Raw genomic sequence first — 14,005 nt, 5'->3', positions numbered from 1 at the left:
CATCCTGGGGAGCCAGTGCTCAGTGTTAGGGTGGGAGAGACGTGGTTGCAGAGTTTCACGGACTGTGGGCGGTTTGAGAGGAATGTATTTTTGCTTATTATTTGAAATATTTTCTTTTTCTTGAGAGTGCTTTCTACCCCTATCCCTTAGTAATTGTTTAACTCAGCGTATATCCACCCCCTGACAAGTATCAAAGTTAAGAATGTGTTTTACCCAATTAGGGATTTTTTGTTTATCCAAGTGATTTTTATTGGTGTTTTCATCTAATTTATCCCTAACTAAATGTTATTGTTGAAATTACTTCATAGGTAGAACATCAGGGAAAAACATTGAACATACTGAACGTCAAGATTTCAACAGCATATGGGCTAACTAAGTGATTTCAGAGTACTGACAAATGAGTTTTCGCTCTGTAAAGTTCTTATTATTTTGTTTTTAAATATTATACGTGTACTCTACTTAGGTCATATTTCAACCATGACTGAATGAACATTTGATCCAGGCGCAGAACATTTTTTGTTTGTTTACATTAACTGAAAAATATGTTGAACCAGTTGAAAAAGATTCCGTTATCCTTTCAGGTGCAGATCATCAAGGGGACACTGTGTATTATTTAGCCCCTCCTAGTGGTAAAAAAGTCCAGCAATTGAAAAGAGAAAAAAACAGTATTACATTTCAAGCTAACTCATATAAACATACATTATTTAAATCTTGAAAGTCAATACATTTTTATTTATTTTATATTGCATGAGGCCCACTTAGAAAGAGCTGATGTAATTGTGCACCATCTTACTGCTACGGACACCCCCAAAAACCAAAAACATTGTGACGTTCTGGTCAAAGATTAGAAGAGAAATGGTGCTGTTTGGTCACTTTGAGTCTACATCAATGGTATTCTTCCGTGTACTTTGTTGCATTCGTTTTTGGCTGCCCTACACAATACAGACACATCTAGTGGTCAAGTATTGCATAGTATCCCTTCAAGCAACCCCTTTCAAACATGGGCAGGGTTGCAAGAAAGCACCCGGGTCCCTGGATGCTGCTTTGTGAAAGAAAAAAAAAAACAAGTGCAATGTGAAAAGTTTCCCAACAAGGCTTTGGTAGGAGTATATAACAGCGAATTAGTGAGGTTATTATCATATTTTGTACATTAATTTTTTATTTTTATTTTGCTGTCCGGAATTTGAAACTGTTATTCTCCGCCACCATCTCCTGGCTTAAAGTAATGATCGCAGCCCCGGTCAGTTCATTCATCAAGTACGTGCATTTCTTTTGTGCACTTCAATAAACTGGTCTTTTTTGACAATCTTTTTGGGGGGTTTGGATTGGTGTTTGGACTGTATTGAAAACAGGCCTTTTCTCATTTTTACCATTTTCATGCTATATGAAAAAACAAGAGCAGCATGGCGGCGCAGTGGTTAGCGCGTGTGCGGCACAGTTCTGAGGTCATGGGAACCTCTTGCATGGGTTCAAATCCAGCTACTGGCCTTCCTGTGCGGAGTCTGTATGTTCTCCCCGTGCTTGAGTGTGTTTCCTCCGGGCACTCCGGTTTCCTCCCACATTCCAAAGACATGCATTTCAGGTGAATTGGCCGGTCCAAATTGTCCCTAGGTGAGAATGAGCGAGTGAGTTGTCTGTCCCTGTGTGCCCTGCGATTGGCTGGCAACCAGTTAAGGATGTCCCCTGCCCACTGCCCGAAGATAGCTGGAATGGGCTCCAGCACCCCCGCGTCCCTACTGGATAAGCGGTGCAGCTAATGAGATGAGATGAGATGAGATGAAAAAACAACTGCCATGACGATTATAAAGTCACTCTATCAGCCTCCCCCCCCCTATCCAGGCTCCCCTTTCATTTTAACTAATGTGTTGCCTGTCCTGGAACAAAGTTGCTAAAAGTAAAATAAAAGTGGATAGGCGCGGTAAAATGAAAATGATAAAGGCTTTTTGAATTGAGATGGGCATTTTTAACACATACTTAAGGGCCCGGTCACACAGCCGTTTAAGTCTGTATCGGGGTAAAATTTTGCGATTTTTTTTTTGCCCGTGGTTGCCCGCGATGGAAAATGCGCAAAATTGGCCGACCCGCTGTTCATCGGTGGTATGCCCGCAAAACAGACGCCGGCGACTGTTCCGCTTCCTCATCGCGTCATTTCCGCGTCATTTCCGCGTGTGGACCACGGGTATAAAAGCTGCCGAGCCGGGCTGTAGAAATCATAACCGCTCAAGACACAGTCCCGTGAAGATCAAGATTTTAAGCTATGGCACAGAAGAAGCCAATATGTTATTATTGTAATAGTTTTTCATTTTTATTTTATTATCTTGTTATGAAATAAAAATAAATGTCAAGAAATAAAAATGATTAAGACGAGGTCACTTCGGTGACGGGGATCCATGTTCACCCCTTGACGTCTCGAGCACAACTGACGTGTGCTCGGCAAATCGTGCTGTATATACGCGGAGAAAGGCGTTTGACCGTCACACGCGTTACACACGCTAATTCACGTGATAACACCGCGATACAGGCGCAGAACAAACGTGCTATGACCGTGCTCCACCCACGATTACCCGCTAAAATTTCGCGTCCTACCCGCGTGTAACCACGCCCTGGCCGCGGCCGTAGCACGTCGTTCCGTGTCTGTACCGCGTCATTACCTCGTGTGTACCACGTGTGCCGCCCGCGGTTACACGTGGTCTAAAGTTTTGAGCAGCGCAAAAATTTTTCGGCCGCGCGTTAATTTCTGACCGCGTGTAAAGCACTGCTGTATCTCGTCTGTATGGCGATCTCAAAGCGTCAAACAGCGTCTGCTTCACAGGCAGAAATTTCTGACCGTGATTCAGCCTCGATCCTAACAAAGAAAATATTCTACTTTCAACTTTTTAAGGTCACCTAAAAAAACAAAGCGCCCAACCTTTCCCGGCAGACATCGAAACACTTTTTTGATTTTATTTTTTCAGCCGGCATTTTATTTAAAAACCATGCTTTATTTGCATGAGAGATAACAATGTCGCTCAGAATAGATTAAGAGTGACAAATTGGAAATATGCAGCCCATGTACCCATTGTAGAAGACCCTGAGAATTTCTGAAAGGAATTTCACAAGCTGCTGCGCCGTGAAATGAATGTTACATTTCTAAATTGTCATTACATCCTCATATAATGAGCCAACCAGGATGTGCCCGAGGCTAAGATATTTGCCGCCAAGGGCCAAAGTCTTCTTATACTCATAAATTATAAAATCTCTCACAGAGTGGCATGATCTAATGAGACTGCAGTTAATCAAATATAAGCCTTTAGCATTCTACAGTACAAAGTTTTACAGAGGACAGCAGTGCTGGTTATTTTCTTTTGAAGTTAAGGGTTACGATTACAACTTTTTTTTCAAAGCAAGTTTAGTTTTTACCATTAACCTTTTTTTTTAATTCAGTTTTTCTTTTGTTCTTACACAGAATAATGTTATAATTGGATCTTGGTCCAGTGCAAGTTTACAAAGGAGTCCATGAATAATGTTATACACTTATATAAATGTTACACTGATATTTTTGAAGTTCCAGTTACAACTATATTTTAAGCAAGTTGAATTTTGTATCATTTACTGGTTTTATCTTTTTTTCTCACACAATAATGTTAGACATGGTTCCTGGCCCACGAAAGGTTTATAAAGAGGCAATGTGTAAGTGAATTTCCGCAATATTACAAAATCACAACATAAATAATGGTTAAATGTGAAATTATTACTGATAATTTATAATTTGGAGTCCACTAAAATAGCTTAACTAATCAATATTGAAAAATCACACATACAGATGGATCTCATCTTTCAGTCTCAATAATAAAATAATAATAATACAGGACATTTTGTACTTTAAAGGAATTACGTTCTGGGTATTTGCCAAGATAGAGGTTAAAAAAAAATATGTCCAAGATCAGTAAAATGAAACAAAACCAAAATCGGTCAATTATAGCATGCAAATCACTGCTAGAGGGCGGTGTTGAATCAATATCGCTGGACAAGCGTCTTTAGTGTTTTCATCAGAATCACTGATGACAATATAGCAGATAAATGAAACCGGGAATTTTTCAAATTACCAAAAATTTGCACACAAACCAGTGCGGGTAAGTGTTTTTACAGCATTCCATGACCGGAGGACTCTGGGTATACCATATATTACAGTACAGAAGTGCTCAATACAGTATAGTAAAAAATGCTGATAACAGTGTGTATAAGGCATATGAATAAATACAAGTTATGTGAAAGATAAGCTTAAGTTTGCATTTAGTAATTTAAAAAAAGCATAAATAAAATTTAGGATTACTCCAATTCAATTAAACCTGACTAATGCTACAATTTGCGGTGGACCAAAACACATGAATCAGGAAACAAGGCAAGGCGCTCAAAAAAGGTATTTAATCACAAAATAATCAAGAAAGTAACGAACAAATGGTCAATTAACAAATAAACTTTCCAAACTAAAGGACAAAAACCAAACCACAGAAACAAATATGATTTGGAAAAGGTTATAGCGGTATGAATGGTGAAAAATGGATGATGACCTGACAAATTCTGCTGTCCCAAGTGTCTTTTGAAGGCAAGGAATACTTGGGGGTGTGTGTGCTGTGATTGAACACACCTGGAATTGTGTCGTGATCGATGTTCCCGCTAAGCTGCGTGTGTGTGCGCAATTGCGCTCTACCCAGAACTTTTCCGCGCACAAGAAAATCTAGCCAGCTCACAAAAATGAGGGCTCGAAATTAAAAAGATAATTAAGTCAAAGTTACAGTGCATGAAGGTAAAAATATACGGGTTCCCCTGACGCTGTGTTCTAAATGCGATGTCAAGTTTTGGACGTGTTTGTGTCGTGATTGCCTAACTGAAGTCACCTGGGGCAATCATTTGGCGCGCTGGAGCGCACTTCCCGATTGGCTGACGTTCTCCTCTTAAGCGGTCTGTGTCCAGAGAGGGACGTCGGATTGTACTTTTTGTATCCCTGTGTGTTCTCCCGACTACAAGGTACCTACGACTCCTCTTGCCTGATTCATGCCTGCCTTTCGTTTTTGACCTGTTTCCATCCCGCTTTTTTGCGACCTGCTCTCGCGCCCTGGCCATCGACTTACCTGCTAAGCTGTACCTTCCAACTACCTGCCACGGAGCTGCCATACCACCCGAAGAGGCTGATGACCGACAAGCGCCGGCGTTCCAAGTCAGCTCCAACAACTCTTTCTAATAAAATCTCTTTTGAAACTAATGCTATTGGATCCGAGAGTCCGTCCTGGTTCTTGACAGTTTGATAATGATTTAGTTGCCACACTTGGGGTTGCCGTTGCTCACTGTTGTTTCAAGCGTTGCTCACCGACTTTGTGTGAACGCTCAGACCCATGGAAAATTAGAGGGAACATTGGTTGTGATTGAACACACCTGTCCCAATCCCAAACAAATTAGGCGCTGCAAGAGGGCGGACCAGACCCAAACTAAGTTGCTTAATTTATCCAATTTCTTGTTACTTCATTTTGAAGCATTACATTGAATACAGTATTTTACGATTAACTAAAGTAATTAATATACATGTAAGTTAAGTGTCATCACAAATAAGTTACTAGAAATGTTATTATTGAGTTTATCTACTTTGCATTTAATTATTATTAAACAACATTTGGTTCAATATGTTTTAATTGCAGAAAAAACGTAATAGCTACCAGGGCCAAGAATAATTATTTTGAAAGTGTGTAATACAGGTTAAATAATACTAAACCAAAGCATTCATAACATGGTTTTATCGTTCACAATAAGTTACTCAAAATTACGAGTACCGGTAAATTAAATCCGTATATTGTATTTTCATGGGCAGGACGGCGGCGCAGTGGTTAGCGTGTGTGCGGCACAGTTCTAAGGTCTTGTGGGTTCAAATACAGCTTCCGGAATTACTGTGCGGAGTTTGTATGTTCTGCCCGTGCTTGCGTGGGTTTCCTCCGGGCACTCTGGTTTCCTCCCACATTCCAAAGACATGCATTTCAGGTGGATTGGCCAGTCCAAATTGTCCCTAGGTGTGGATGAGCGAGCGAGTTGTCTGTCCCTGTGTGCCCTGCGTTTGGCTGGCAACCAGTTCAGGGTGTCCCCTGCCCACTGCCCGATGATTGCTGGGATGGGCTCCAGCACCCCCGCGACCCTACTGTGGATAAGCGGTGCCGCTAATGAGACGAGATGAGATGAGGTATTTTCATTTATATAACATGTTTTCCTGCAATTATGTGGAATGGACTTCAAGTATGAACCTGTAAAAAGAAATGTTGAATACTGTCTTTGTGCGACCTGTGTACTAATAGTAGGGATAATTATGTTCGGGTTGGGCTGGGCCTTCTTTTTTAACTTTGAATTTTTTACTTTCCCTTCAACTCTTTACCTCTGCAGACACATACATAAAATATATGTAAATGTTCATACAGTTTTATTTATCTTAGTCCTCATTACAAAAGACAGGCTTGTATTTGTTATCGTAAATCATCATCATGTCTTAAATCACCTGTACAAATTTCGTGTTTGCTTTGGGCTTGGTCCTGCAAATCAAGTTATTGGGTCAGACACAGGCTTCGATACCCGCTGACCTGTGTCTGGCCGGGCCGGATTATTTAGACCCGATCTTTCTTTTACTACCTCTACTACTACTACTACTACTACTGCTACTACTACTACTACTACTACTACTAATATTACTACTTATAATAATAATATCAACAATAGTACAGTGGAAACTCGGTTTTCGAACGCCTCTCAGTTCGAACAAATCGGTTTTCGACCAAAAATTTGGAGAAATTCTTGCTTCGCTTTTCGTTCAAAAAATCGGAGTTCGAACGCCGGTACGCTAGGGTGCGATGCTGAGTGGTGTACGAGTGTAGATTGTGTAGATTGCCCCCACCCCTCGTGAAGAACTGTTATGACGTGCGCGCGCACTTCTTTTCGCTTTCAATATCGGTGAACGGAGTGTTTTAGCCCTTAATTATGCCTCCGAAGAAGGTCGGTGCAAGCAGCAAAGTTGCTACAGGTGAAAAAAGAAGAGTAGTGCTTACAACTATTGCATTTAAGAAAGAAATAATAGCAAAATATGAAGAAGGTGTGCGAGTTTCCGATCTTGCTATACATACAGCATGGCTTCTGCTGAGCACCACAAAGGTAAGAAATCCAATTCATAATTCTTTTCTTTATCCTTTAACTGCTCACCACTTTTTGTGGAGACCCGGGTGCTAAATGACTTACAAACGACCTGATTTTTTTATTTTTACACGTTCATGTTACGTGCGATTAGCCTGGGTTAGCTTCATGTTTACGTTCATGGTAAACATTCAGGGTGTTGGAACGGATTAACGATTTTACATTACTTTTAATGGGAAAAACGATTTTCGGTGATCGAACAAAACGGGTTTCGAACAGGGTTCTGGAACGGATTATGGTCGAGAACCGAGGTTCCACTGTAATTACAATATTCATACAATTATTGTGAAATTCCCAAGAAATGTACGTGTTTGGCAGATGAAATAATGAAGTCTCAAAAGCTTCTGTCGGTGATTTGTTGACTTTTTGTGCACTTTGAAGTCTGTCAGGTTATTATGTACAGAGATTGACTCAAAATAAACCTTGTCCTGTGCAAATAAATGGAAGACATTCAAACCTTAGTCACTGTCTTTACCTACTGTGTTTGTTTCCATGTCATGTGATTGAATGTTTCCCCAATCCATCCATGTTTCACTAGCATCCGTAAAAGAAAAGCCATTTGACTTTAATTATATTTCCTGACAGGTTGTAATTGGGAAAAGGGGGTCTGCAAGGTGCAAATTTAAAAGGAAGGCTCATTCAGCTCTTGTACCAAGCACCATCACAGCCAGGAGCATTATTGTGGGGTCGTCCAAATGATGAATGAGGAGAAGGAAAAGACAGGAAGAGAGCAGGTCGTATGAAATATGCAGTTGAAGAGGATTGGATGATGATGATGGTTAGACAGTGTGCAAAGAGCACGTAAGAGCATTAAATAGTAGGAGGCATAGGAAATTTATAAAATGACTGATGAATTTTATTGTTCTTTAAATTATTTCAACCAATATATTCAAAGAATATTCAGCTAAATTTCCATAAATCAAAAGACAACCACTAGACTTTATATTGCAATTGGATATAACAACTAAATTGTACAAATAATCTTAAATATCCAGAATTCATTGGTTCTATTACTGTTGAGACAATGACAGAATTCTTGCATAAATCCATATCAGGGTCTTTGCGATCGTAATAATATGAATAATATTCTGTTCTATTTCTTAAAGCTGGCACAATACAACTCAGTGGCGCTGCCGGTTGACTGTTAGTGGCCCATCTTGAGAGAGAAACAAAATGAGATGGAAGAAAAACTGCAGGGAAGAAATCACTCCATTATAAGATACATGTGTACATTATTTAACCTGTACATAGATTATTGTAACAAACCAACATTTTAAACAAAGCCAGGTAAAACTTCCACCAAGGATAAAACTGTCAACAAAGCCAAACAAAACGAATCCAATCAGAATATTTAGGAAATCCACTCTTTTTCTCACTGTCATCCAAATATGCACATCGTCCCCCAGTTTAAAATAAGCTCTGATACATTCTACTTATTATTTTAATAGCTCATTTTAAATATAAATTGATCCAAACTGGTGATCATGCAAATATAAGAAAAAAGTCCTTAATGACTTAATGAATTGAGGGTAAGGTTTTGCAGTTCATCCATTCACTGGTTCAACCACCTGAACACTGAGCTGGTTTCTCTTTTCCACTACTATCTTCTTTCCTCAACAAATAAATAATACAAATATAGTTTTACATCTGTGAGCACAAACTGCCTGGCTTTACAGTTGAATATCAATTTTATGCTACTTTCCTCATTAGAGTTGGGCTGTGCCGGAACCTTTTTCATATAACTGAGCAAAAGGTGGGTTTTAATGCATGTCTGGATTTCAGCCAATCACAGGGAAATGACAATTTAGAGTCGACCAGTAAGCTAACATACTGACCTATGTTTTTTAGAATGTGTGAGAAGATCAATGTGCTTTGTGAAAAACCTTGCAGGTACTGGGACAACAATTAAATGCCAATTGACGTTTAACCTCTGAAACACACATGCAAAGTTTGTATCTTTGATTAAATGATTCCTTGCAAGTATCTACTATCCTATAAAATATGTTTATCACCTAATAAGAAGTGAATGGTGCCCCAAAGGTAGTTGTTTGAGCTCATTAGTTTTATGAACTGGAAGGAAGGAACTTGTTTAAAAAAAAATCAGTTTCTTTTCAAGATGATGAGAATAAAGTCAAACTATTATGTAAATAGGGTGTCAAACATACATCCATCCATCCATGCATCCATCCATCCATCCAACCATCCATCCATCCATCCATTGAACTGGATTTGGAATTTACACAGTACACATAAAAATCAATGTGGTCATTTGGGTTGTGTAGGAATGTCAACAGTCACTCAATGATTACTGATTAGAACTTCAGTTTTGTATTTTGTATATCTCCTACTTTGTGTGTCCCTATTACAACCCAGTGATGGATGACAAAGTATTGTTGAAATATTAATGTATAGTTTTTAAGAACCTTAGTTGTTTAAAGAAAAAAGATAAATCCAAAATGTCCATGCTTCTTGAAAGGCTGCCCATTTCCAGTGGTGTACTCTAGCTAACAATATTGCAAGCAAATATGTCCTTTCATATTCTACTGACCCGCTGTCAAGTTTGTAAATCAGTAGTTGGGTCAGTACAAATATACAATCAGTTCATTCACGCAGTCTGTATTGTTCAAATTAGTCCAGATCTGGTCTGGTCCACTTGATTGGGAATATTTTATCAGTTTCTGTTCACACAACGAGATGACGATCCCCGAACCCACATTTGTGGATGGTCGAAAAAATTGTTGTCCTAAAGTCAATAAGAAGTCCTTTGCAAACCCAAAGTCTTTAATCCGGGATCATCAACACAATGTTTCTACCAGATATCAGAGCTTAGTTCTCTGCTGGTGATTGGGACAAAGGTGCTGTTCAGGTGAAGATCGGGTTTCTTTCCAAGTGTGCTGCTCTGGGAAACCTGAACAACACACAACATAACATGAACATAAGTGATCATCTCCTTCTGAATATATCTTTATCTCTAATCTACTGTGCATCTTTAAAGAAGAAAAGGGGTGCTCAGTTTTAGGATGAATACATTTATTACAAAGGTTGTGTACCGTTGCCTACAGTTTAATCCAGAGGATTTAGAAAAGGTTACACTGTTTGATTTCACTTTGAAACACCACCACAATATATGTGAAAGAAAATTGTGAAAGATTAACATATGATTACTTAAATACTGCGGTACAATTCAACTGCCACGTGATATGGATAAAAATAAATTACCTTAAAAGTGAATAACCTATATTTTATATCATATAAGTAGCTGTAGAATAGAATATATTGTAGGCCAAAAAGCCTATTTTGGTATTAAAAACCCTGATAAAATCACAGGGAAATACACCTTTAATTGAATGCTGAGCGCTATTGGTCTAGAAACGCCCTGGCCTGAGCCCTTATTCCTATTTTCATAACCTTTGTGGCCGAACTGAACAACTTTAAGGCAGAGTATTTTATCGCTTGTTATTTTGTAACCATAATTTAAGATAGTTTTGTATGAACTAGAGATGTTCGTTTACCGATACAAGGTATAGATAACGCTACTGATACCAGCTTTTTTTTTTTTCAAAGTACGGGTACTTACAATACTAAATGATACCTGCTAGAAAAAAACCCACCCAGGCAAGAAGAGAACATGCAAACTCCACACAAGGAGGCTGGTAACTGGAATTGAACCCAGGACTTCTGAACTGTGAGGAAGAAGCACTAGCCAGTCATCCACTACCATTATATTATTATATTGAGGAAATTATTAGGTTAAATTTATTAGTGGGTGGGTGGTTGTTTCCGTTAATCAGTAAGGTCATCGGGGCACCATTTCCTGTGGTGTGTCTTGGGAAAGTAGAGCCTAGTTGCGCCCATCCCTCTAGGCCAACAATCTTATTTCAAAAATGTACTTATGGTATGAGTATGTGGCATCGGTATCAATGAGTACACAATAGTTTGGTTTTAGTATTGGTCTTAAAAAATGAGGTTAAGTACATCCTTGGTAAATAAAGTATTACCCCTGTCTGCTGTTGCCATATGTGACCTTATGGGCTGTCTGTGAAATTTGACAAATGACCAAAATGCACACGTGATTTATCTCATGTTCGGTAAAAATTACAAAAGAAACATACTATATAAGTACCCCAATGAACGTGTCGCACCAGCGGCAAATTTTACAAGGATGGTGACTTGTTTTCCAGAAATTTCTGCCTGCTCATGCGTCATAGCTTTTTAAAGCAGCAATTGACTGAAAGTTATTGTGACTTAAATACTCACCCGAAAAAATTATTAAGATTTTTTTTTTCATCTAAAAAAACATCTATGAAAATTAGAGATATCATAACACTGAAAGTCCATTCTGGTGGTGCAAAGCAAAAATTATACTTGTGTTTTTTTCCAAATGTACATGGACTAAACTGACAGCAACATTATATAAAATGTTATCACCCTAGACCAGGGGTGGGCAAACTTTCTGAGTCTTGGGCTGCATTGAGCTAAACAATTTGGCAGAGCGGCCGAGCTCTGAGGAAATTGATTTATTGGCTCGATTTGTTTGTGTATCTGCTGTTGCAGCACAATCCAATACCTTCACAATGCATGAAGAACAAAAAAAATCCAAATTGTAAAGATGTGTTTATGTATAAATATTCATGGAGACATCTACTTTATAAGTACATGTCATATTTCATGTTATATTTTTTCATTAATAAACCATTAAGTTTGTTTTGAAACACTCTAAATTAGAGGAAAGTTATATTTTTCCCTTCTTTAAACACCAAATTTGAAAAAATCAAAATGCAAAAAAGCTTTTTCAGAAATATCGTCATAAATATAAGTTGATCAAAAAAATGCAAATACAGAAAAATGCACGCTTTAAAAAGGACATCAAAATCAGGGATACCATATTTTCCGCACTATATGCCCCACCAGATTTAAAGGCACATGGAATTAGGCCTAGATGTCATTGACCAAAATCTCAAAACATTATATGCAACGGGAATCAAACCCGGGTCACGACACCTGACAACTAGGCCACCAGTGATACAAATGAAAAGGCATTCATTTTATCTAATAATCACACTATTTTCAGTCAGGATGCCAAAGACAAATGTTGGAAATAGAGAATGGAGAAAACGGAAAGTTGTTCTGAAACTCTTTTGGACGTCGTTGCTGTTATGGACTTTCTGGACAAATTTACCTAGTGTTCTCTTTTATTGATGTTTACTATATTTGAGTAGTGTAACTCAATGGTAAATCGATTCCACCCTGGTCATCCTCGAAGGGGAATTACCACTTTTGAGGCCCCTTCTTAAGGTATCTTCCTCACGCTGAGGTTTTGAATTTTTCCTTGCCCGCATGTCGGTTTCAGATCAGGTATTGGTGTAATTGTAATCCTGTGTAGTCCTTTGATACATTTTTGTGATTAAGAGCTATATAAATAAATGTTACTTGACTTGACTTGGACGTTGCGTTTATTTATATCTTCGATTTTAGACGTGAATACATTAGAGGTGAATGAAGTACTTTAGATTTTCGATTCATCATATTTTATATTTGTCTATTTTGCCAATTGGAATGAAACTCTGATTGCTTTATAGCAACACAATAATAAAGATAATTGTAATTCTGATTCAAGAAAACTTTGTTTTCTCCATTTTAACATTTGTTTCTGGCACGTGAGTAAAAATAGTATGATTATGAAGTAAAATTGAATTATTTTTCGTATGTCAACTAAATTACAAAATGGTTGTTTTCCTCACTGTGTATTTTTGACTTTATTTATACCTTTATGCCTTTCAGTATAAATAAATTAATGTCAAGTGGTTAGGTTTCAGCGCTCACTCAACCGGGTTTAATTTCAGTTGCATACAAAGATTTTGGTCAGCAATGTATTTTGATTGGACGAATATGGTATTATGTCGTAAAAACATGTTTAATATCACACAAACAAATTAATACTGTAGGCATTTCCAATTGTATCCACAGAGTTTGCCAGTATAAAGGTGCACCATGTTATAAGGCATGCTTTCAACTACCAGGCCAATTTTGATTTTTAGGTGTGCCTTATAGTCTGTAAAATACGATGCATTATTTGAATGTACACAACGCAGTTCATACGGTTTTGTGAAAAAAAAGACACTAAGGACAAGATAGGCACAAAAACCTTTTTTGGGTGACTTTTTGTTCAGCAAGCCGATTTAAAAAAAATGATAGTGGTTTGCCCACTCCTGCCCTAGTCTATGTTTACTATAAAGGTGGATAAAAAAAATCTCTCTACATTTCAATTATCCAAACAGACCTCTTCTTCCCCAGTCAACTGCTCTGAACCCCTAGGGAGAAAAGAGGGGTTTTAGTTGGAAAAGCTTTCAGATCTGGGGACGTGCACACAAAGGTAAAGTAGGGATCAAGAAGGAGGGGGAGATTGCTCGAAGTTATCTATGAAGTAAGGCAGCAGCAATAATGCCTTTCCCCCCACCTGTCCATTCATAAGTGTCATGGGGATGTTGCAGTAGACATGGCGCCCCCCGGGGCCCAGAGTGGAGAACTGCATGGTGGACGGAGGTGGTAAGGGCGGCGACAAGGCAGGCGGCTGTGGGGGAAGATGAAACTCGTAGCTTCGGCAAAAATTTCTCATTTGGGTTGCGGTAGCCATGTGACCCCCTCCGAGAGGTAAGGTCATCTGGTTGTAGTCAGGGATCTCTGTTGCCAAGGAAACCTGCGGAAGAAAAATCAGGATGTTCTTTTAACTTTATTTTCATGCACTTTGACTACAAATGACAATTGAATTGACCAAGTGACAAGGGGCTTTGATCAGGACTTGTAT

At 38.6% G+C, this 14,005-nt stretch overlaps 1 protein-coding gene across 3 annotated transcripts in view; it reads right to left on the bottom strand.

The window, feature by feature from the left end:
- Positions 1 to 8,034: 8,034 nt before the first annotated feature.
- The window catches only part of il1rapl2 (interleukin 1 receptor accessory protein-like 2), a 470,254-nt gene continuing 464,283 nt past the window's right edge, over positions 8,035 to 14,005 (bottom strand). Inside the window, exons 17-19 of one of the 3 annotated variants that reach the window (XM_088344484.1) lie at positions 13,658 to 13,897; positions 13,460 to 13,511; positions 8,035 to 10,108 (exon numbers count right to left, since the gene is read on the bottom strand). In XM_088344484.1, the coding sequence (XP_088200610.1) occupies positions 13,467 to 13,511; positions 13,658 to 13,897 (285 nt within the window). In that variant the 3' untranslated portion in view covers positions 8,035 to 10,108; positions 13,460 to 13,466. The remainder of the gene's footprint in view (positions 10,109 to 13,459; positions 13,512 to 13,657; positions 13,898 to 14,005) is intronic. The other 2 variants (XM_088344482.1, XM_088344483.1) reach the window with 2 other exon arrangements.

Source organism: Urocampus carinirostris, chromosome 9 (genome assembly GCF_059441175.1).
Source record: "Urocampus carinirostris isolate Australia breed hairy pipefish chromosome 9, RoL_Ucar_1.0, whole genome shotgun sequence".
NCBI classification, from domain to species: Eukaryota; Metazoa; Chordata; class Actinopteri; order Syngnathiformes; family Syngnathidae; genus Urocampus; species Urocampus carinirostris.
This window is presented reverse-complemented; position numbering and strand designations above follow the sequence as displayed.